Source organism: Oryzias latipes, chromosome 2 (genome assembly GCF_053564925.1).
Source record: "Oryzias latipes strain Hd-rR chromosome 2, Olatipes_Hd-rR_3.1".
NCBI lineage: Eukaryota > Metazoa > Chordata > Actinopteri > Beloniformes > Adrianichthyidae > Oryzias > Oryzias latipes.
Window position 1 is genome coordinate 20,930,477 of NC_136238.1, and position 25,236 is coordinate 20,955,712.

Genomic DNA, 25,236 nt, shown 5'->3' on the forward strand with positions numbered 1-25,236 from the left:
CCGTTGCAAAGGGGCCCGCACCCCCCACCAGGGAAGAGGCAGGGGACAGATGGAACCAGGTCCCACCTTCCTTGCAAAATGTGTGTGCGTGTATGTGTGTTTGAGATGGTGTGTGTGTGCATGTGTGTGTGTTTATGTTGGGATGTATATATTGAGGGGGGAGGGGTGTGTGTGTACTAGGGGGGGTGCAGTTAAAATTGGCGGGTAGGGCACTAAGGGGACATCTCCTGATTACTCACAGTGACGTCCCCTCACCCTCCCCACCAAGGGGCCCTAAATGTCTAAGGTGCGGTTAAAATTGGCGGGTAGGGTGCTAGGAGGACATCCGCTGCTTGCTGGCAGTGATGTCCAAGCACCCCCCCTACCAAGGGCCCTACATGTCTAAGGTGCAAATAAAACCGAAAGAGGGGGGGCCCACTCCATACGGCAACCATAGGAGGGGGGCCACTGCCTAGTAAACCCCCCCCCCAAGGCTCATCGCAGGCTAAGCCCCCCACCCCCTCACCCTATTATGAGGTTATATGAGGAAGGGGGCAAGTTGGGGACAGCTGATAGACTGTCCCCCGGTGGTCAAACAGCTGTCCCCCCCCCCCCCCCCCCCAGCAAGGGGGCCAGGCCCACCCAGCCCAGGGGCCCCACCCCCGGAGGCGCCGACACCCCAGGCCCAGCACCACCCCCCCCACACAGAGAGAGAGGAGCCAGAAAGCGACGGCCCCCCCCGGAGCAAGCCCAGGCCCCCACCCCCAAACGCCGGCCCTAGAAGAGCTCTGGTCAGGCCTCGACGGGACCGAGGCAGCCAACCGGCCGGGTAAACCGCCGATGGCGGCTGTATTTTGAAGTACATTTTGTTCGGCCCCATACGCGATTTTCGGCCCATTCATTTTTTTGACGAGATCGCTGGCCGTGATGTCATCGTCTTCGGGGGGGTGACGTTGACTTTGTGGAAAATTCATTTGCAATTTATCCCAGGTGTGTGCAGGTTTTGGTGACTTTTCGAGCATGCGGCGGGGGTCAAATTCTCGCTGAAAGGCGGCGAAGTCGTCGTTCCAACTGCGAAAACAATATGGTCCTTGCAGTCAGTGACTGCTGCTGCGGGCCATAACAAGCTGCCCTTCAGAGAAAACCATCCAGGTTTAACTCAATACCAACAGCTTACAAAAGACAACAGTCACCAAAACCACACACACACTGCTGGGTCAGAGTGAGGAACTGAAGGAGCCAGGCCACTGTTAGAGACCGGCATCTAAAGCAGGGGTCGGGAACCTTTTTGGCCGAGAGAGCCATAAACGCCACACATTTTTAAATGTAATTTCGAAAGAGCCATACAATATTGTTGTGTCTCTTTCCCACACTGAGGCACGGAGACTTAACCTCTTTTAAAGTTCTTTATTCTGGTTACTGTAGACCGCAACAAACGCCGTACAACTAATTCATCAACTCCTGAATCTCTCCTGCCGAGACGAGAGAGAGCGTTTCTCCCAACTTTATATTCCCCTGCCCCCGCTCCAGCCCTCCCATTTTCCTTATTCGGCCCATAGCTGAACCCCATTGGTCCAAATTACCTAACAACAGGCTGAGCGACAGAACTGAGAGCCAATCAGATCTCTGCTTGATGCCTTCAATGAACCCCAGAACTTTTAACGCGGCCCGACAGCCAAGTTAAACTCAGTCCGCGACAATATTTTTAAAACTAAATATACAAGTGAATGTGTGCATTTGATGTAATTTCAACATTTTTAAAGTACAATAAGTCTGTGGATCCTTTTTAATAACATTGTTATGCTGTTGCTAATAAATGATGAGTATTTCTCGTGGTAGTTTTGTTGATTGTCTAGTCTGGTTGATACGTGGTGAGTTTCTGCTTCATGCAGGCGTTGAGACTTTAAACGTGATCTTAGGTAGGTCTGAATGTTCTGTAGATGTGACAAAGACTGCTCACATGCAGACGCGGAGCCAAACACAGTGAGTGACGGGCATCGGGTTTTACGTTATTACAATCCCTGCGCGATTCACCTGCAGCCTGTCCCCACAACCCCTCACCCCCACCCTCTGCTTTCTTCCTCACACATCCCGTCCCCGCAACTGCGCGCTCTTTCTCAGAGACGAGAGCGCGCAGTTTTTGGCACGGCAATTCACAGGTTTCCGGGTGGTACAAACTCTGTGAAATAATAGATAATAGTAAACTGATAGTTTTTTCTCCAAGCACCGCTACTACTGCGCGCCTCTGGCATCGCATCGCGCCCGAAAAGGACTGGTCTAATGAAAAAAAAAGTATAATTAAAGATTTGTCTGCGAGCCACATGTGACCATCAAAAGAGCCATATATGGCTCGCGAGCCATAGGTTCCCGACCCCTGATCTAAAGGAACGAAAACCTGTCGCATTTATTGGACACCGGCATCTAGCTATTAGAGATGAGCCACTATTGGAAGACACAACGTGTTTGATTGGATATTGACAACATTAGTCTCCTTGGTATTTTCTGTGTTTTGTTTGTGTCATGATGACCAATGTTTTGGTGCTTTAATGCAGAAGACAGAAGGTGGTTCAGATTCTGGAGAATTTAAAAGAAAAGCAGGCTGTGGCCCGGGAAAGAAATGTGCACGATGCAAAGATTTCTGGCTTTGTGATCTTCATAAACTTCCATACAAAGTTAATTAATTATTTTATTAATTATTAATTATTTTAATTATCTAATATTATATTTATAAAATATATTTTAAACGAATATCTTACGGACATTTATGTGCCACGTCTGACTTTAAACCAGGCCGTGACTACATATAGGGGCCACATGGAACAGCTAGTTACCATAGTACAAGGGTTCTCAAAGTGCGGCCCGGGGGCCAATGGGGGCCTGCAGGAAGATTTTTTTTGGCCCTCTGTAAAAGAGAGGCAGAGCGTTTTTGAGGAAAAACGTTGCGTTGGCGAGTAGAATAGGGGATTTCAAGCTAAGTGGACAAATACTTACTTTGTCGTACTTTAAGAGCTGGATAAAGTCGTGTGCCTTATTTGTAAGCAGGTAAGTGCAATGCTCAAACAATTCAAAATAAATCGTGTCTATGTTACAAATCATAAAAAATATGACAAATTTACCGGCGAGGAGCGCAACAATAAGCTCCGACAACTACAATGAGGCTATGCTGGACACAAGATGTTTCCAAAAATGGCTAAATCCAGAGAAGCTGTGACAGTAACTAGCTACGTTGTGGCTTTGGAAATGGCCCGGCGGGGCAAGCCCCTTAAGTGACAGGAAGTTTGTAAAAAGAATGTATGCTGGAAGTAGCTGACATTGTCCAGAGCAAAAGATATAATAATATAGTAATTGTATCATTTGCCGGATAAGATATCCGTCAAATGATACAATTACTAGACGAATAGAAGATCTGGGCAGAAACCTCTGACAGCAACTGGGGAAAACATCTGGAGGGCCTGGTTAACTTTACAAATGACACTTTGTCATTAAAGTTATTAAAAACAACTTTTCCTGTTTTCCCCCTTTTTCCTCCCAAAATTGGCCCCCAGTCTGCTACAAAAACTTTTAGAACCCCTGGCAGAGTATCATAGTCTAACGACACTACTGTTTCCAAAACAACACCTTTTTACTAACCCTAAAACACTTTCACGATAAAAAGTTACACCATCACTGGGCCTCGGGTCATTTTTACCCGATATAATATACCCAACAAAAAGTAGTTGTCACCAAAAATAGATCAAAAACACACAACACATGATAAATTAGAGTGTTTTTTATTTTATTTTCAACTGTGGTATGTGTAACAAAATGAAAAACATAGGAAGTTCCTTACTTGTTTGAGTGTTCTATTTTTATCCTTAAGTCTTTTATATGTTTTGTGTATTTTTGTGGTAAATGGACCTTGACTCTGTAATAAAGCTTATTATAATAAAAGCTTAAAACATTTACTGAAAAATTAGGAATTTGAGAACATAAAATCCTAATCTAAACTGATACTAGAAACTTGGTCTTTTGTTCATCTATTCCTACGACATGTGACTCTTCCCTGGTGAAGGTACATACTCCTTGACTTTAATGAAATTCATGTCAATAGTTTTTCTTAGGTGAAAATCCCCCGGCGATAGAGTTAAGCATGTTTATGTTGCAGAACAAGCTTCTTTTTGGCCGCTGCCATTTTTAGGTCTGTGCTTTGAGGGAGGCAGACGAACTGACGTTTCTTCGAAAAACAGAAGCCCAAGAAAGCAGAGAGCTGTACTTGTCTTTAAAAGTCAGACAATGTGATTTTTTTTTTCATTTTGTCTCTCATAGTTGAGGTTTACCTATAATAAAAATTACAGACCTCTCTCATCTTTTTAAGTGGGATAACTTGCACAACTGTTGGCTGACTAAATACTTTTTGGCCCACTGTATTAATTAAGTTGATTCTTGCGGTTTGTATTTTTCTATGTTTGAAAGCCAGATCTGTTCTTTTACTGCAAATGAACATCACTTTAAATATCAGTCATCAGACTTTTTGACCACTAATAATTGGTATTGGCCCTAAAAAACTCATATCAGTTGATTTCTAGTGTGAATGAGTAAAATCTGTCCAACACAAGAGGCCTTCAGCTATGACCCGTTTTCTCAGCTGCTAGACAGGACAAATAAAATAAAAAAGTTGATAATGGAGAGCAGGACTGGGTGATAAATCGATTTTAATAATTAATTTGAATTTTTCATTTAAAACGATTCATTTTTCTCTGGAATTTTCTTTTCCAGCACTCTGACTTCTAGGGCTTCTATTTTTTAGGGCGTCTTTATTTTCACAATTAAGCTGTGTTTGTTGACTCAAAAATTTTTTTTTAAAAATCAATCTGTCTAACAGCGGTTTCCTATTTTCTACTTTAACACCGCTCATTGTTTGGCGTAATCAGTGATGAAAGTCAGGCAAGGAAAAAATCCCTGAACTTTTCTTTGAGCGATATGGCGGGCACAGAGCGAAATTTTGGAAAAATACGTGGTCTTAGATGCATTCTGGTGCATTCTGGCAGCTAGTTATTCACTTCTTTATCAAGAAACTAAGACTAATTGGAGCATCATGATTTGTCATTCAAACCCCTAGTTTGACTCTCCATTAAGGACTTGCTGGTCCTAAAAAAGAATTTGGAAAATTGCTCAAAGTAACACAATCCTACAATCTACGCTTTTCCTTAAAGCTGCAAAACATACAATTGCTAAAATATAGTAACATCAAAGCCCCAAATGGCAAAAAGAACACCAGTAACTATGATATTCTATGAAAATACCTCAGTTATTTATACATTATTTCTGCTTTAGAAATGACTGATGTACAACATCCACTTGCACTGTTTTCTCAAACTATAATTACATCAAAATATGGGATCTGCTTTAAACTATAATTCTATAACATAATACATCAATTCTTTAACACCAATACTAAGTAATCTGGGAAATATCAAAACAAACATACAAACTAAACTAAACATTGTAAACATTATTTTTTAAGGGAGTGCGGGTCCAAACCATCAAATACTTATAATTAATGTCAACTATACTGAACTAAATCATGGTAATTAGGAAATACAAATAAATTAGATAGAGAAATGTATTCAAAATAAAAACTGAAACTCAAAACTAAAATTGAAATTATTTCAAAATGTGGTTTTGAGATTATTTTACACAAAAAAGTATTTGACCTACACTACCTTAAAAATCTTTTTTTTTTCCAGCCAAGACCACTTCAATTTGTTTTTTATCGTCTTCTCACAACTGAGGTCGTGACCACGCTCAATAATGACGATGCCTGCCATTATTTTAACACAAATTTGATCGCAAACTCTTCAGATGTGTTTGTGAAAGTTTAGCGTGGGTCCGCCAGTTTTGGTCTCTAGGGAAGCAAGTCACGCTGACCACGTGGTGCAGACAGAGCCAATCAGACCCGTCGACGCATCCGAAAGCAACTAAAACGTCCCGTCATTGGTCAATTAGGCCGGGAAGACGAGAGATGGCCACGACCATAGAGGAAGCGATCTGCGGAGAAATATAGAAAATAAAGCTAAAATTAGCTGATTTCAGACCATTTTCTAATCCGGAAAGCGATTTGTCCCTAGAGATCAGGTCTTTATTTCCCGGAAAGTACGTTCGGTTTGCTCAAAAACCCGGATTTCCGGGAATTCCCGGAAGACTTTCATCACTGGTAATTAAAGCGATAATGCAAAGAGGGGATTGCATTTTTGTTTTCTCGTCCACCGCACAAAAATTGTCCCATTAATCAATTCCAGTCAGCATTTCCAGGGGGGAGACGGGGCGATGACATCAGAGCTCACTCTGTGTGGCGCTCCAGAGGAGGCTTTGCAGCACGAGCAGGACCGGCCGGTGTAGGTACCATAACCGTTCGGCCTGGAACTTCCGTTGGGGGTCCTGGGACTAATGCTGACGTCACATAACGTGATTGGATGTACGTTGGTCCGATGACGTGTGAGATCGTGATTGGTCTGGAAAAATTACGATACTACCATAGAAGAAAATATAATGAAGACTGTTGTAAACAAACAGCTCCCACACAGAGCGAGATTGTCTTCTAAACGTGCCTTTATTATTGTTATGATTATTGTTAAATGCATGTTCGCTTATAGTTTTTTAAATCTGTGTGCCCAGTACTTTATTGTTGGCAGAATGGACCAGGAAGAACATTTAGCCGTGCTAACAACATTTTCACCCACGGCTGAACTGAAACTGAAATAACAAGCGGATTGTGGCAAAATGTCTTTATAAAAATAACAAAGAATATTGTCAGACACAATTAATGAGGGAAAATAACTTTAGGTTACAAAAGGGAACGTGGAATGAAAATTTGTAGAGCCCAAGCAGATCTCAACGCTATGTAGTTTGTCCAAGTGGGGTTACCGTAGTGTGACGTTGCCTTCAGTCGAAAGGAGCCCGAACGGAGGTTCCAGGCCGAACGGTTATGGTACCTACACCGGCTGCTCCACGCAAGCGAAACATGTCTCTGATCAGTGCAGCCGCACTCGTAGCTTCGTGTTTGCGGGCAGTAGAGGGTTCTTTGTTATATAGTCTGTTAGACTGCTCTGCCGGATTTGGAAGAACCATGTCTTCTGGGAGAACTGTGTCTCCGGGCAGAAAAGCCACACACAGCTGTTGAATGCAGAAATGCAGCTCTATGCAGTCCTAAGAAGCCGTGTAAACAATCGTGCAAATTTGTGTTTCCAGACTTGTCCAGACAAACTAAAAGGCTGATGTTATCCCCACATATTTATGTGCAGCCAAGATGCAGTGACAGAACGGATTTTAACTACATCCTAAACTAAATGTTGTTGTTGGCATGTATTAGCCTAATGTTAACCCTTCTTCCGGATCTGTGCGGCAAAGAATAAAGCACTGGCCATACGGATTAAGACAAGACGATGAGCAAACAGACCCGTAATATTAATCACAACAATAATAAAATCACATTTAGAAGATCATCTCCTGCTGTTTCCAGCTCCCCGCCTCCCCCCTGGAACTGCTGACTGGAAATAAATCAAGCGACAGGTTGATTACATTTAATATTATGGAGTCAAATATTTCTAACTTAATTTTGATACACATTTAGTAGAGAACTTTTTGAAAGTTAAATATCAAATACATTTTTTATGATTTTAATTAAGTGGCAGAATTAGCAGTATTGAAGAACAAAAAGAAACAAGTGTTTGTGGGATTGATTTTATCATTTTATTTTGAAGCTAACGAACGCAGCTTTATTGTGAAAATGAAAAAGCATTTCTGGTATTGAGTTTTATTTTGAATTATGAGACAGATACGCTTCTGTAGTTAGGATTTGAATGACCAAAATAGTTTTTCAGTAGAAAAAATAAAAAAGTTACAAGTGAAGTTTAAGTAAAATAATTTCGAATGACAAAGTAATATGAGTGATATAATTCCACAACCATTTATATAAAAATAAGTCTGGGTCATTTTTCACTATTTGCAAAAAGAGTTATAGAACAGAACAAACAAATTTCCTTTATTGATCAGCCGTTTCTGAGCAACATCAAAATGAATTACAACAACCATCAGGACACTGTTTCCCACAATGTATTGTTTTGTAGTCGGTGGGCGGCTCATCGGCAGCCAGTGTTGCCAGATTGGGCGGTTTTCCGCCCAATTGGGCGGTTTTGGTTCTAAATTTGCGGGTAAAAATGGCTTTGGGCGGGTACGCATAATTTGGGCGGTTTTAGGGTCTGTTCGGCGGGTTTTTCCCCCTCATGAATATATAATAGCGGACTACGTTAGGCTGGGTGGCTGTTGAAGTCTTATGTTCTGAAGCTCCGTGAACTTTAAAGCTGACACCGCGGTCGCGTGTGGGCGGAGCTACGAGCTAACGTTATGGTCTGATCGCTGCATGTCTGTGTTTATCAGTGCATGGTGGACACGGAGAATATGGAGAGATCAGGTTTATTATTTTGAAGAGTTCTACTTGGTAATCATGTTTCCATGTTTGAGTTCATAAAATCATCCCAGACAAAGTCTCTGCTTCAACTCCCGCAGTGAAAGCTGCGTCTGAATCTGACGCCTGTGTCTCCATCTCTCTGACAGTTTGAAGCCAAAGCCCCTCCCCCAACTCTCCACCTGCTTTTCCTCTCTACCTGTTCACCTGTTCAAATCCTCTGCAGCTGTTTCCCCCGCGCTCCTCCAGTGTGTCCAACACAGAGAGCGCTAAATACGGTCATCATAGCAGCAGGTTGACACGGTAGTAGTCGGGGTGCTTTGACGCAAGCGCAGCACAAGGATGGAAGAGGTTATACATAGGTTATAGCGGGTTAAGAAAATGAATGGAAGAAGGCCGGTTCGCTGAAGAAATATTCAATACTGTACTCCTTTTATTAATAGTCTGAACTATCTTTGATTTTGAGAAATGTTTTATTTTGAAAAATCACCGCTTCGGGTACTTAATCAGTCCAGTAGGGGAAAAAAATCTACAAAAGCTGTGTATTCTTGTTTCTCCCAATTATAGATGGATAGATTGAAATGATTGTGCTTTTAGACAGGACAGGTAGTAGTGAAAAAGCCAGTCGAGTAATATCCCCTTTCTACATCTGTGATTTGTGAATGTGCAATTCAATTTTATATATTATTCAATTTTTTGCCCCCCCCCCGGTTGGGTGGTTTTTTGCAACTACCCCTGGCTGCAGCCTGCAGAACTGCACAACATAGTGGAATGCTGGAACGCTGAGGAATGTGTACACGCTGTGGAATGTTAACCCCGCCCACATTGAGCCTGTCTTCTTCTTTGGTTTTACAAGTTTCCATGTGCAATATGGCCACCTACCGGTTTTTAAGGAGTTTTTCCATACCGTGAAGGGGGGGGGGGGTCTAAGGGCAGGAATCTCAGTTTAGTTTAGTCTGTTTTGTTAAAGTTTAGTATTTGCCTAATGCATTCTTTGTATTCATGATCCCTTTTTCATTGTTTTTCATTGCGCTAAATAAAAAAAATATATTTAATTGAATTAGAGAATTTATACAGTGATTGCTGTCTTCTTATGCCTTTTACAAGTTTCCATGTACATGTATTAGGGAGTTAATAAATTTTGTCTGGCCTCACAGACTCAAAAAAATAACTCATTTGATGAACTCAATTTAATTGTTTTGTCCGGATTTCCATCCAATAAATATGAGTAACCCCACCTTAAAGAAAATTCTTCCATGTAACGAAATATAATTAATTTGTCGAACTCAATTTTATCAAGAAAGGCAAAGGAAAAAGATCATGCAACAAAAGTCTAAAGCCAAATTCGAACTCGGAACCTCTGTGTTATAAACCCACTAACTAATCCACTGAGCTAACACTCCGGTGCCAACATGAGGCCGAAATAGATTAAGAAATAGATTCCTTATTTCTATAAATGAGGCTCGTCGTGTATTGTCTTATTGGGACAAGCCGAGTTGAAACGATTAGATTAGATTTAGATTAGATTAGATTTGTTTATTAATCCCACGAATGGGAAATTTCCTTGTCACAGCAGCATGGAGTTTGGCACAAGTATGTACAGAACAGTAATGACAAGTTAGACAGACACACATTTGAAAGAATATATACAAAAGTAAGAGTGTTCTGATAAATAAACAGGGAAAGAGATGTGCAGGTATATAGAGGTCATCTGTATATACAGTTTTGTACAGTGAATAAAAAACAAAACTATGAAAAACTATTTACTTAGGCTGGTGTTGAACAGCCTGATAGCAGCTGGGATGAAGGACCTGCGATAGCGTTCCTTCTTGCATCGTGGGTGCAGCAGTCTGCCACTGAAGGAGCTGCTGAGGTCTGAAACAGTCTGGTACAGTGGGTGAGAGGGGTTGTCCATGATTGATGTCAGCTTGGCTAACATCCTCTTCTCACCCACCTCCTCGATGGAGTCCAAGGAGCAGTCCAGGACAGAGCCAGCCCGTCTGACCAGCTTGTTCAGTCTCTTCCTGTCTCTCTCCGAGCTTCCGCTGCTCCAGCAGACAACTGCATAAAGGATGGCTGAAGCCACTACAGAGTCATAAAAAGTTCTTAGCAGTGTCCTGCACACTCCAAAGGACCTCAGTCGTCTGAGCAGGTGGAGACGACTTTGGCCCTTCTTGTACAGGGCATTTGTGTTGTGTGTCCAGTCCAGTTTATTGTTTAGGTGAACACCCAGGTATTTATAGTCCTCCACGACCTCGATGTCCAAGCCCTGGATGTTCACCGGTGCAGTCAGATGTGGTTTCCTGCTGAAGTCGATCACCACCTCCTTCGTCTTGCTGGCGTTGATGTGCAGGTGGTTCAGAGCACACCAGTCCACAAAGTTGGTGATGACCTCCAGGTACTCCAGATCGTTTCCCTGAGATATCCGCCCGACAATGGCTGTATCATCAGAGAACTTTTGGAGGTGGCAGCTGTCGGTGTTGTGTGTGAAGTCCGATGTATACAGGGTGAAGAGGAAAGGAGAGAGCACAGTACCCTGTGGTACCCCAGTGCTGCAGACTACCACATCAGACACACAGCCATGAAGCCTCACATACTGCGGCCTGTTGGAGAGGTAGTCGATGGTCCATGCAGCCAGGCTACTGTTGACTCCAGCTCCTTCCAGCTTCCCCCTGAGCAGTGATGGTTTGATGGTGTTGAAAGCACTGGAGAAGTCAAAGAACATGACTCTCACAGTGCTACCAGTGTCATCTAGATGGGAAAAGCATCTGTGCAGCAGGTAGATGACAGCGTCTTCCACACCTATTCCTGGACGATAGGCGAACTGCAGCGGGTCCATGTTGTCATTCACCAGATGACGGAGGTGGTCCAGGATGATCCTCTCCATGGTCTTCATCAGATGAGAAGTTAGGACTACTGGCCTGAAGTGGTTCGGCTCACTGGGACGTGCAGTCTTGGGAACTGGGACTACGCAGGATGTTTTCCACAGGGTCGGAACTCTCTCCAGACTGATGCTCATGTTGAAGATGTTCAGGAAAACCCCACAGAGTTGATCTGCACAGTCCTTGAGGAGTCTGGAGCTGATGCCATCTGGGCCAGTAGTCTTCCTTGGTTTGATCTTTCTCAGCTCCCTCCTCACCTGGTTCGTGGTTATGGAGAAGTTGGAGGGGTGATGTGAAAGGAGCCCTGTTGTGTTGGGTGGGGGTTGGGGTGAATGGATCCCCCCAGCAGAGTGTGGTGGAAGAAGGTGTGTTTCTGATGGCAGTTCAGAGGTGTTCTCGGGGGTGGGGATGTTGTGGGGGGTTGAGGATAGGGGGTGGTTTATGGGTGCCGTTTGGTCAGGGCTGTGGGAGGTGGGGGAGGGGGCAGGAGCACAGTCAAATCTATTGAAGAACAGGTTAAGTTCATTGGCCCATCCACGGTTTCCCGCTTCCGGGCCCCTTCCGCTGTCCCTCCCGTGTCCAGAGATGGTTTTCAGGCCTCTCCAGACCTCTCTGGTGTTGTTTTCCTGGAGGCGCTCCTCCAGCTTCCTCCTGTAGCTGTCCTTACTCCTCCTCATCTCTCTCTTCAGCTCTTTCTGGATCCTCCTCAGCTCCTCTTTGTTTCCAGTCTTGAAAACCCTCTTCTTCTTCTCTTTCAGAAGAGTTTTTAATTCTGGGGTCACCCAGGGTTTGTTGTTGGAGAAGCACCGTACCTTCTTCATAGGTACGGTGTTGTCCACGCAGAAATTTATATAGTCTGTGATGCAGGTTGTCAGGCTGTCGATGTCCTCCCCGTGTGGCCTGCATAGCACATCCCAGTCCGTGGTGTCGAAACAGTCCCTCAGCGCCGCACTGGCCTCCTCTGTCCATCTCCTCACATACTTCCTGGTGGGTGGCTGTCTGTTTACCATGGGTATGTAGGCAGGGATCAGATGAACCAAGTTGTGGTCAGAACGACCCAGTGGGGGGAGGGGGGGAGGAGGTGTATGCATCCTTGGTGTTTGCGTACAGCAGGTCTAGTGTCCTATTGTCTCTGGTCTTGCAATTTACATACTGGGTGAATGTGGGGAGGGTGGAAGACAGGGAGGCGTGGTTAAAGTCCCCGGAGATCAGAAGCAGGGCCTGGGGGTGCGATGTCTGAAGCTCTGATACAACACTGTGTAGGAGCTCGCATGCTGCAGCAGCATCGGCAGAGGGCGGGATGTACGTTGTTATCGCGATGACTTGCGAGAACTCCCTCGGGAGGTAGTACGGCCGCATGCTAACAGCTAGCAGCTCAATGTCCCTGTTACAGAGCTGCTCCTTTACTCTGATGTGTCCTGGGTTACACCATCTGTTGTTTACAAACATGGCGATGCCCCCTCCTTCCTTCTTACCGCTCTCCTTTACCTTCCTGTCCGCTCTCACGGTCTGAAAACCATCCAATGAGACGTGCGAATCCGGCGTCAGTTCATTCAGCCACGTCTCCGTGAAGCACAAGATGCTACACTGCCGGTACTCCCTTTGCAGCCTGGTTAGCGCTGTCAGCTCTTCCATCTTATTGGGGAGAGATCTCACGTTCCCCATAATAACAGACCGCACGCATGGTTTGTACCGTCTGTTCTTTTCCCGACGCTTCACTCCAGCTCTGCAGCCCCGTCTCCTTCTCTGTAGTTCCACGGGGATCTCCGGTCGTTGTCCCGGGAGCACCTTTGTGTTGCACAGTGCTATCAGCTGATTCCGTGTGTAAACAATGGAGCCCTTGCTGAACGGGTCTCCGGATGCCGTATTTAACAGGCAAAGAATTAAAAGTACACATATTTCAAACCTCGCTATATGTACATCCATAGTAGTGAAAGTCCGACTGAGGTTGGTAGCACGAAAAAAAAAACACAAAAACACAGCGAAACTCTCGGAGCTACTGTGACAGGCTGCCGGCATGTCCGGCGCCAGAAAAAAAAGATTTCATGCCACAGTTTCGTTTTTTACGTGGAAAAAACTAACTAAAGTTTTCACTTTTGAAAAGTCGAAGGATTTGAAGGACTAATAGTCATACCAGGCATTACATTAGACGAAGGAGCTGAACATTTTAATAGTTCAATGGTTAAAATAGGTGAAGAATTGTAGCCGTGAGACGGCAAAAAGCATAAAGAGAAACAGGAAAACAGCATTCAACAGCATGCCCCTTACTTGAACTAAATTATTTTGGATCACAGTGATCCCTTGATTATCGCGGGGGTTACGTTCCAAATAGAACCCGTGATAAGCAAATCCCGTGAAGTAGAAACCTATATTTTTTTTACAATTATTATACAATGAAATACACTTTTATACATTGAAAAGAAAGAACAAACCATTTAACAGGCTAAATCAATTGTTTTTTTAACAAATAAAAGTACTTTAGAAACGTTTTTTCAACAAATAACTTCTGTAGTGTGCTGTCAAATAATAATTTCAATCATCGATAAGAACAGTAGGCTTTAAATTGCGGAGATTAGCCCCGCCCACCATGACCCGAGTGGATTAAACGGAAGAAAATTTAAAATGATTATGGAAAAAATAAAAAAGTACAGTGGGACAGATAGTGACTCCGGTCTTCTTTTTCACTGCTCTTCCTACTGAGCCGCTGCATCCTCTGCAGCGTTTTTTCCTTTTGAAGCCCGCGGTGCAGCTGCAGGTGTGTTTGTTCGGGAGAGGAACATAGTGATAGGCAGTTGTTGTCGCTCTTTTTTCTTCTTTGCTATAAGATCCTTATACACCGACATGCCCCCATCGATTATGTTGGCGAACTGTAATGAACGGCTCATCAAAGGGCCCCATTCTTGAGCTACTCGCTGTGTGACTTTTTAGCCAATCAGAATGCAGAACACAATGCACAATCCAAATCCGTGAAGTGGCGAAACCGTGAAAAGTAAACCGTGATATAGCGAGGGATCACTGTACTGGAGTTATAGGGAAAACTATTAATACATTTTGTGTTAGGTCAATTAAATGTAGATACATTCTTTTAAAATAAATATTTTTAAATAAAACAAACAAAATTTTATTGTGTTACATGAAAGAGGGACTTGAATCATTTTTTTGAGTGATACATAAAAAAAATTGCACCATTCAAATTTTCCTCCCCTCTGTTCTCTTTCTTCCTTATACAATTCACAATAACACAAAATGTGCTCCACTGATTCTTCCCCTTTCCTGCAATCACAACTGCTGTGACAAAGGTGAATCAAATGCACGGGCTCAGCGTGGGCGGGGTTAACATTCCACAGCGTGTTCACATTCCTCTGCGTTCCAGCATTCCACTACGTTGAGCCATTCTGCAGGCTGCAGCCAGGGCTTACTCGTTTTTTGCGGGGTCTGGCGGTTTTCTGATGACTGTTGGGCTGGAAAACTGTGACTCTATCTGGCAACACTGTCGGCAGCACAGTACCACATTTCCAACTGTGCTCGACTAGGTTGAGGCCTTGCTAAAGCCCCTTTCTCGTGATATTTTCACGTTGATAGACATGTGCCGTCGGAGCAAAAAAACTAACCGGCATACACCGCGCACCAGGCGATCTCAAACACACTCAATAGCTTCCTACTGATTTCCCATAATCCCTTTGTTTACACTCTACCTAACAACCCCAAGCTAACATTAGCGGTAAAACTGACACGGCGGCGATATTGCTGCTACCCAGCACCACAGTTTGGGGCCAAACAGAAGCTCAGAAAAAGAAAAGGACCACATTCATGGATCTATTTGCAAGTGGATGCAGTAAACATACCTATAACATGTAGCTGAAGCTGCGGGTTCCAGCTGCTATCCAGCAGTCTGCGCTGACGACAGAGCTCCTCCTCGTTCTGGACGATGGTTCCTTCAGCAGCAGAAAGTTGTTCTCTGACAGAACCTTCCTGAGGTTCTGAAGACATGGTTCCTGCTCCGATCTTCAGCTCCAACTCCCACAAACTCCGCCGTCCTCTTCACTGCAGCTCCGATCGATCATCTGCTAGTCTCACAATCACAGCAATCCACGTTGTCTTTCCGTTCAACAATTCTTCACTCATTTACGACACTTTGGAAAATGCTGAGACTTCCCACACGAACCACGTATCGTCCTTTCTGTCCAAACACCTTACAAACGTCCCAACAGAACACCACCGTCTCCCGAACAGAAGCTAATGCTGCTAACCCGCTAGCGCCACTGTTCTTCTGTGGTGTATTGGCGGTTAGCAATGAGTTGTATCGATAGAGGAGACATCACGTGATTCCTCATGGGAGAAGAGCACCGCCATCTTGGTGAGGTCAAGTTACTGCTGCAATGCATGCATGTGAACACATTTTTTGCAAAATGCCACTTCATTGTGCCGGTTTTAACTGCCAAAATTGGAGGAATTACTTCTTGAAGGAGAAAGAAATAAAATTTAACAGGTAAATACCATGTTTTGTTTGCTTTTATTGCTGCAGGGGCTTCATTAATAGTACACGTGTTTTTTTTAATAGTACACATGTTGACATGCATGAAGCTGCAGGGCTGTTTCTCAACACGCTGCATGATGTACGTATAATTTGCTGTCGACACAAATGTAAATTTTATTGTGTTAAACCTATATACAGAATTCTAGGACTAGGCTAATATAGTTATATAGATTTATACATTTCTGACTCAGTGACTGAACTTTTCTTGCAGGTTTCCAATGGATTCAGACTTAAAGAAAAAGTGGGCCTTAGCAATAAAAAGACTTAACCCAGATGGATCACTGTGGTACCAACTAGCAATATAGTCTGGCTATGTTCAAACCATTTGTGGAAACAAATTTTTAAAAAGACTGGCCAGACTGGTGACTGTTGCATAAAACCCGGCCCCATACCATATGTGTTACACTAAATTGATCACTAACACGAATCAGTAAATCTATGTTTTTTTTTGTTTGTTTGTTTTTTTTGTGTTGACTTATTATTGATTTATTATTATTATTATTTAATTAATATTGATTTGTTGTTATCATTTATTATTGATTTATTATTATTTATAATTGATTCATTATTATTATTATTATTAACTTAATATTTAAATATTGTTATTATTTATTATTATTGACTCATAATTTATATATTGTTATTATTTGTTATTATTATTGACTTATTGTTGGGCTTTTATAAATTACATGTCAAATAGGTGTAAAACTTCTAAATGTTTAAAAATTATTTTTAAGTCTTTCAACTATGCATTTTTCATTCACGTCTGAGCTGTTAAGGCTGCCTGTTTGTCTCATTTAACATCAACAAATGATGTTTATATATAAATTATATACATTTGTATTATATATTTATATATATATGTATGAAGATATAGACATATGAATATATATATAAATTACATAAAAGCTACTTAGATGCCACCATAGGCTACAGAAATCAAACCTCACCAAGATGGCGTCGCGCTCCGCCACTGTCGGCCAGCTTCCCAAGCGGGCGTGTCTCTAGCAATATAACTCATTAGTGGCTAACAAACAACGTCATGATGCATTAGCACCACCAGCTAAATGTTCCATCTTCCTACTAACACCGTTGACGTCAGTCCCTTTCTTTCCAGTATCCCTGTTTTTCTCAGAAATTCAATCAAATGTCTGCCACTCGATTGTATTCTAATAATATTTGACTATAAATAATGAGATACATCTGGTTAAACATGATTAAACTGAAGCTAAAAGTCTTTTTTTTAAAAGTCAAGACACAAAAAGAAGAAACAGGAGTGCAAGAGCAAGTGATAACAATCAAATTGTCAGAAATAAACTGTTTGTAAGTTAAATCACAGACCATGGTGAACACCAACTAAAACAAAAGAAAACCTTTAATAAAGAACCATCAAAAATAAAAACATTAATCCCACATTTTAATAGTAAATACACGAATTCTCAATAAACAACTAGAAAGCACGTCTTACTTTGCTTACTTATTTTGAAAATCCGCCCACAGAAGCAGAAAAACCTCTTTACTTAGAATAGAAAATGAAACCATTTAGATGTGAGCAAACATTTCTAAACTAAAGAAGTACATGTTCAGTAGGGTTCTTAGACAGAGGGGAACAAGAGACGGACATTTTTGCAGCAAGGGAGGCTGACAATGAAACAGGAGAGACAGATTTGAGGGTGTGAAAGGTTATCTTGCACTTGATTTTGGGTGAAGGCAGAGGAAATTCAATGTCCAGACTTATGGCTAGGTTGTCAAATGAATGAAGGTTTTGACTGGAAAGATTATGAACTGAGATTGCAGTTTTGCGGATGAGTTCTAAGATGTGACCATGGAAATGAGTGGAGAAATCGACATCTTGAATGATGTTGAAAGACTGCAGTAAACCTAAGAAATCTGAAGGAGATTTAGAGCGTGAGTCATTCATTTGAAAATTAAACTTAGCGATAAGTTGCGATAAGTCCAGCGATAAGTCTTTGATAAATTCATTTAAGATGACAGCTTTTTTTGTTGAGACGGCGGGAGTTGAGAAGACACATTGACAGAACGCTGCTTTGTGATTGGCTGAGAGTGGTGAGGTAGAGAACGCAGATTCCTTTGCCTTTTGTTGTGGTGGCATACTGAAGAAATCTGACATGAGCAGAGAGATAGCATATTGTTTGGGGATGCTAAATTGGAAGACCCGCTGTGTCGAGGACAGCAATATGGAACAGTTTCACGAGAAGCGGTTGGCACTGTTTCCAACAGAGAGCAGAGGTATGGCTGCAGAAACATGTTCTGGCGGCTGGAGCTAGCACTGGGCTGGCGCTAGCTATGGAAGAGGGTGGATTAACCAGACCTTATAAAATAACGACAGTCTGTGGAGAAGTTGCCCAGATAAAGAGAAGTGAGACAGCAGGATAAATCCCCAGCGAAGGAGGCATAGCAGCCGTAAAGTCCAAGAGGGTCAGGGGAAGGATGGCTAAGGAAGCAAATTTTCTGAAGCTAACTCACTGAAGTTAGGAGCAGGTTAACCGGCCAGGCACGAAGATATTGCCCTGGGCTGTGTACACTGGAATGGATTGATCCCAGGAAACACAATCCATACGGGTTGAGGCGTGCAGATGGCATCAGTGAGGGAGTGTCCCAATCCACGAAGGGAAAAGCGGGAGGGCTATAAAAGGTGAGTCGAGCTGAGATCAGAAGCTTAGACATTGCAAGTTTTGACAAATGCTTAGACAAAACTATGAAAAGTTTCTTAATTTTCCACAAAGTAGGCTGCCAAAGAGTGGTAAAAGACTTAGATCCAGCAAAACAGTTCAATTCAGATTAGGAGCGGCAGTCAGTGTGCGCCAGCATCCGCCATTTTGGTTCAATAGTCTGATGCTCCAGCTTCAATTGACTGGTTGATCAAGCACAGTAATGTCATGGTCCCTGAAGTAGACTTGGGTAACTTTATAAGGGAAAGAAACTGTCACATCCTGGTGGAATTGAAGTGAAATTGAAATCCCCACACAGCTTGCCCTCAAAGGGGAACACAAGGTGCTTTAGAATCTACTTTCTACTGACTCAGACTGAGACCCTTTAAAGGCTCAGAAGAACCTTTGTAAGAATTTGGGGTTAAATAGCAGATTAGGGTCAAACCCTAACCAAAACGTATATCACAGTTTACAAGGGAAATGATTCTCTCCTGTGTGAGTTCTCATGTGTGCATAGAGATGAGATATATGTCTAAAACTTTTATTACATTCTTCACAAGAAAAAGGCTTCTCGCCTGTATGACTTCTCATATGTGCTTTCAGACTAGATATGTGACTAAAACTTTTGTCACATTCTTCACAAGAAAAAGGCCTCTCTCCTTTGTGAGTTCTCATGTGTTTTTTGAGATCATATTTCTCACTAAAACTTCTATTACATTCCTCACAGGAAAAAGGCTTCTCTCCTGTGTGAGTTCTCATGTGTTTTTTAAGATTTGATGAATCACTAAAACTAGTTTTACATTCTTTACAGGCAAAAGGCTTTTCCCCTGTATGGGTTCTCATGTGTGTTTTCAGATTACCTATGTGACTAAAACTTTTATCACATTCTGTACACGGAAAAGGCTTTTCTCCTGTGTGAGTTCTCATGTGTCTTTTAAGATGAGATATGTGACTAAAACTTGTATTACATTCCTTACAAGTAAAAGGCTTCTCTCCTGTGTGAGTTCTCATGTGTGTTTTGAGATTAGATATTCGACTAAAACTTTTGTCACATTCTTTACAAGAAAAAGGCTTTTCTCCTGTGTGAGTTCTCATGTGTGTTTTGAGATTAGATATTCGACTAAAACCTCTGTCACATTCCTTACAAGAAAAATACTTCTCTCCTGTGTGAGTTATCATGTGTGATTGGAGATTAGTCAATTTACTAAAACTTTTCGTACATACTTTACAGGCAAAAGCTTTCCCTTTTTTATGGATTCTCATGTGAAATCTGAATTTAGACAAGTGACCAAAACTTTTGCCACATTCTTTACAGATTCTTTGGATCTTCTGCTCTATGTTCTGTTGGTCTAATGCTTCATCTGTAATTGAATTGGATTTTTCATCCTGACTATCAGTTACATTATAAAACAGCAGATTGTTTAGATCTGGTTCACTGTTCTCATTTTCTTCATAGGTAAGAATCTCCATCAACGTTTCAGTTTCCTGTTTAAAATCCTCTGGTTCCTCTTTAATCTGTTGAGGTTCAGGTCCTCCTCCTTTCTCATTCTGTGGAGGTTCCTCAGGTTCCTCTTTAATCTGTTGAGGTTCAGGTCCTCCTCCTTTCTCATTCTGTGGAGGTTCCTCAGGTTCCTCTTTAATCTGTGGAGGTTCTGGTTCCTCCGGTTCTCCTTTAATCTGTGGAGGTTCTGGTTCCTCCGGTTCTCCTTTAATCTGTGGAGGTTCTGGTTCTTCCTGTTCCCCTCTGATATTCCTGTGCTGGTTGCAGAAATCCTTTTCAGTCACATAATGCTGCGGGACGACTGCAAGGACACAAACACAGGAAGGTGTCTTCTTATACATTGTATTTTCAAGCACCAATAAATTACAAAAAATCCCTGTGAAAAGATCCACTTTTTAAAAATTGTAATTTTAAAAAATGTATCTCCTTAGATCTTGTTCAAAGTTACCACAGTAAGAAGTGATTTGGGTCTTTCAGTCTTCTATGAGTCTAACACCTAATCAATCAAGTGAAACACTAAACCTCTTGACCTATGAATTTATTCATGAAATAAAAAAACTCCTGTTTTTGCATTTAAGTAGAAGGTAAATTAAGTTAAAATAGTAAAATTGACTATAGCACATAAAACAGACAGTTTTATGTTTAATGCAAATTTGCAACATCAGTTATCTATAGGAAAAAAACTCCTATCTCCAGTATGAAGAGACTTCTTTATTTAACAGTTATTTTCAACATTTTCACTCTAATAACTGATAAAACTAATAAATCCCCATTATAAACAAACAAAAAAAAAACGCACAAACAAATATCAGTCTTGGTGTCCTTCCATTGCAGAAAGTGTGCATTGCTGCAGTCTATTTATGGAAAACAAAAAAGCAGATGCTGTGGTTGTGTAGGCACAGACAAATGTTGCACTTTCAAAAATGGCGACTCAGCATAAAAAGCAATCTTTGTAGACATCAACCGTGTTCTGTCTCTAACCTTTCTTAAAAAGTAACTAATACTTCTAAAAGGTTCCTATGTTGAAAGTATCCACCAGTGTTGGATTAGTACAAATGGTATTATGGTTGCATTTTGAGAAGTGTCAAGGAATTTATACACATACTTCCCACACCAACACAATGTACACATGTTACACAAGGGGGTGATGTTCATTGATCATCTGTCCCTTACACCAGTGGTCTCCAACCCCCAGGCCACAGACCTGTACCGGTTCTTGAGTTACAGGTACGTGCGCCCTATGCTGAGATTATAGAGCGCAGTTTCAGTTTTCCTGCTGGAGGTCCTGGGTCGATAAGCCATAGTACAACATCATCTGCAAAGAGCAGAAAGAGAATACTGTGGTCCCCAAACCAGATCCCTCTGGCCCTGGGCTGCAACTAGATAAAGACTATGAAAAAGATTCTGCCCAAAAAGTCTATGAACAAAACTGGTAATATGAACAAAATTGGTGATAAAGGGCAGCCCTGCCCGAGTCCAACATGCACTGGCAACATGTCTAAATGACTGCCGGCTAAGCAAACAAAGTTCCTGCTCTGGTCATACAGAAACCAGACAGCTCTTATTCAGGCTCCCATTCTCTCTATCCCTGTTCCTCTGCAGGTACCCCTGGGTGCACACTGGGTTGCTGACCCTTAATCCCCACACAAACACTAAGCATAACTTACAAGGCCTCATTACAATAAAAATGCAAAGAGGGAATTGCATTTGCATTTTCACATCCACCCTGCAAAATCTGTAGCAAAATTCAATACCAGTGAGTATTAGCAGAGGGGAGGCGGGGCGATGGCGCCACTGCTTTCTCCGTGTGTCTGACACATCAGGAGCAGACTGTGTTAGCGGCAGAGAAGAATGCTTTGTGATGGTTGTGAACTTCTGATGAGTTTCCACAGCTTCTCAGGACTACATAGCAGCATGTCCGCCTTCTGCGGTCCTCCTCCTGACGCACCGCGGACAAGCTTTTGTTCTTCGGACCGCCAGCTGCCTTCGCATAGCGGAGCGTGAAGCTCCGATGATCGAAGGCGGAAATGCTGCTGCGATCTGAGAAACCATCATATGAATTTGTGTTTCCAGAACAAAATAAAGACTCATGTAATTCCCACATATTTACAAATGTATTTGCGGCTTTGTGCCGAATTTGCTGTTTGATGACAGCTGGAGCCCCATCAACAGATAGCAGATTTCACAATGCTAAACGTTTGCTGGTTGGACAAAAAACACTCACTCAGCGCAAAGCTGCAGGAGACTATCTTCATAATGTGCTTTTATTACAGTTATGATTATATTTAAGGGCCTGCTCTGTTCGATCATATGTTTTCAAATCTGTGCGGTCAGACGACGCTGAAGTTGGCTTGCGATTCACAGTTTCTAATTGGCGAGGGCACTAAAGGAACATTCTGCTGCATTTTTCACATTAAGATCACCGAAAACCGGGTCCTGTTCACAAACCGCTGGACCTGGACTGCACAAACCTGGATTCCTGGATCTTAATGCGAAAAATGCAGCAGAATGTTACTTTAGTGCCCTCCCAAATCAGAAGCTGTGAATCGCAAGCCAACTTCAGAGGCCGGACACACGGAGAAAGCAGTGATGTCATCGCCCCGCCTCCTCGCTGGAAATGCTTTTAAGAAATGATTATTGAGACAATGTTCACAGGGTGGATGTGAAAATGCAAATGCAATCCCCTCTTTGCTTTTTCGTTTTAATTATGACACACAATAAATGGTTTTAAGTAGAAAATGAAAAAGCATTTGAAGTATTGCTATTTCATTTTGAGTCATTTGATGCAGCTACATTTTGAAAATGAAAAAGCATTTCTGTTAATCCATTTTAATTGTCAAATTAGACATTTCTAAATGAATTTTTCTACACATTTACTTTATGAAAATGAAATGTCAAATACCATTTTCATTATCATTTTAATTAAGTGACAGAATAAGCAGTGTTGAAGAAGAAAATAAAAAAGCATTTTGGTGGTGTAACAGGACTAGTAACAAGGATTTGTTCAAAGTCACTATTTAACCTCATAGTTGACAACTGTAACTGTGCCGTCACTATGACTGATAATAGTACAAATATGCAATTAAGGAGTTCTGAGATGGTGCATTTCATTTTTTGTAATATTTAGAACAGTTTAGACGTTTTAATGTGTAAAATGGGGGGTGGGGGCTCCCAACTAATTTCTATGCACTGCCGTAAATCATTGCATACGGTGGCATGACATTTTAATAGCACGGCTGGGTGAACTACGGCTCAAATTACCGCAGTAATAAACATGTTAAAGCAAAGTGAATATTGTATTTTGCACAGTGTGGAGTTTTGTTTTTGGTATTTTGTATGTGCAATATTTGTTAATAAAGTTTATTAAAAAAACATGCTCACTAAAAAAAAAAAAAAAAAAAAAAAAAAAACATGTTTAACAATATCGGAGTTATGATCTAGCCATGCAGTTTTGAGCGAGATAGCAGCTCAGAAACGAAGACGTACATGGATCTATTTGTCTGCTTGTGGATGCAGTAAACATACCTGCAACATGGAGTTGAAGCTGCGGGTTCCAGCTGACATGATCCTGCAGTCTGCGATGACGACAGAGCTCCTGCTCGTACTGGACGATGGTTCCTTCACAGAGTCTGAAGATTTCTTCAGCTGCAGCAGCTAGTCGCTCGCTGATCAACTCTCTCAGAGGCTGAAGGGAAGGCATGGTTGCTGCAGCTGCTCCGAATCTTCAGCTCCAACTCCCACAAACACCGCCGTCCTCTTCACTGCAGCTCCGATCATCTGCTAGTCTCACAATCACAGCAATCCACGTTGTCTTTCCGTTCAACACTTCTTCACTCATTTACGACACTTTGGAAAATGCTGAGAGTTCCCACACGAACCACGTATCGTCCTTTCTGTCCAAAAAACCTCACAAACGCCCCAACAAAACACTACCGTCCTCTGAATACAAGCTAACACTGCCAACCTGCTAGCATTTTGTGTCTTCTTCTGTGGTTTATTTGTGGTTTGTAATCAGCTTTGTGGTGCATTAGCGCCACCAGTTGGTCTGGAGTGAAAATGTTGCTGACGTCTAGCGTCCAGCGCCTCGTGCTGTAGTTCTTAGTTTTGCAATCGGCTAACAGCGTAACCGTGCGTTAGCGCCACCACCTGGTCTAGAGTAACATTACACGTCAGTCATAATCTTCCCAGTAGTCCAGTTACTTAAAAACTCAATCACATTTCTGTGACTCGATTAATTACTTTAATAACTACATTTGCCTCTACATTAACATACATCTCTTTAAAATGATTAAAGTACAATACAAAAAGAAGAAACAGGAAGGTGAATTTAAAATAAATTCAAATTTTTAAAAATAAAACTAATAAAAGAGCAATAAATAGATAAATAAATAAATAAATAGAGAAATTATCAGTAAACAACGTGAAAAATAAAACAAAGTTTTACAAATGAGTTAATGTACAACCTTTAAATGTAACTTGGAGTCAGTTTATGCAGCTTCCAACAGGTCCAAAGGAACAATGAAATCTGCGAGCAGAAATCTCAGTGTGAGGGAGGAGGAGCTATCACCTGGAATCAAACCAGCAACATTTCTTCAGTGTGACGACCGCTCCACCACAGAAAGCTGCAGACTTCTGTGGTCCATTTCCATCCTCTGGATGAAGGTGAGAAGAAGCAGCTCTGAGAACAAACAAGAAAGACATGTTGTGAGTCCATCACAGGGTTTGGTCCAAAGCTCTCTCACCTCCTCCACCTTCCTCTTTGAGGCAGGAGAAGCTCCTCCTATTCTTCAGCTGGATGATGCTTTTGTCCATTTACAGCTGGACAGTGACATCATCACAGACCATGTGGCCTAATGGACAAGGCGTCTGACTTCGGATCAGAAGATTGAGGGTTCGAGTCCCTTCATGGTTAGAGACAGACAGGATTATTGGGAAATGGTTAAATCCCTTGTGAGCAAAATATAACAAAACATCAGTTGAGTTTCTACAGATTAAAGTTGAATTTATCAAACTATTAAGAATATGTCAAATCAATCTGTTTGGACTTTTTATTGTTTTAAATAAGGAAAGAGTTTTCTGATGTTTTTAGCTTTGAAACGTCCGTTAAAAAGGAAAAGGTTCAAACAGAGTAGATCAAATCTATGACCTTTGACCTGAGAGAACAAACTTCCATCTTGACTGAATAGAAGAATTAACCTGAACAGTTGGGAGTCCATGAATGC

At 42.0% G+C, this 25,236-nt stretch overlaps 2 protein-coding genes and 1 non-coding gene across 3 annotated transcripts in view; 1 reads left to right on the top strand and 2 right to left on the bottom strand.

Moving 5' to 3' along the window:
- Positions 1–16,289, bottom strand: part of LOC101169588 (uncharacterized) — a 31,437-nt gene extending 15,148 nt beyond the window's left edge. The window contains exon 1 of the mRNA XM_023962479.2: positions 15,150–16,289. Coding sequence (XP_023818247.1) covers positions 15,150–15,294 — 145 coding nt within the window. The 5' untranslated portion in view covers positions 15,295–16,289. The remainder of the gene's footprint in view (positions 1–15,149) is intronic.
- A 909-nt stretch (positions 16,290–17,198) lies between these two features.
- LOC105355388 (uncharacterized) lies at positions 17,199–24,141 on the bottom strand. The gene is made up of 2 exons (XM_011482340.4): positions 23,540–24,141; positions 17,199–20,315 (listed from the first exon to the last, which is right to left on the bottom strand). The coding sequence occupies exons 1-2, from the start codon at positions 23,712–23,714 to the stop codon at positions 18,976–18,978; spliced, it is 1,515 nt and encodes a 504-aa protein (XP_011480642.1). The 5' UTR covers positions 23,715–24,141; the 3' UTR covers positions 17,199–18,975.
- Positions 24,142–24,853: 712 nt separating this feature from the next.
- Positions 24,854–24,926, top strand: trnar-ucg (transfer RNA arginine (anticodon UCG)). Its single transcript has one exon. It is a non-coding gene; the product is annotated as a tRNA-Arg (tRNA).
- The last annotated feature ends 310 nt before the right edge of the window (positions 24,927–25,236 follow it).

Coding starts and splice junctions, on each gene's coding strand:
- LOC105355388 (XM_011482340.4), bottom strand. CDS start 23,714: ATGCCTTCCCTTCAGCCTCTGAGAGAGTTGATCAGCGAGCGACTAGCT. Junction 20,316..23,539: donor GCTTCAACTCCATGTTGCAG/GTATGTTTACTG, acceptor GTGTCCTTGCAG/TCGTCCCGCAGCATTATGTG.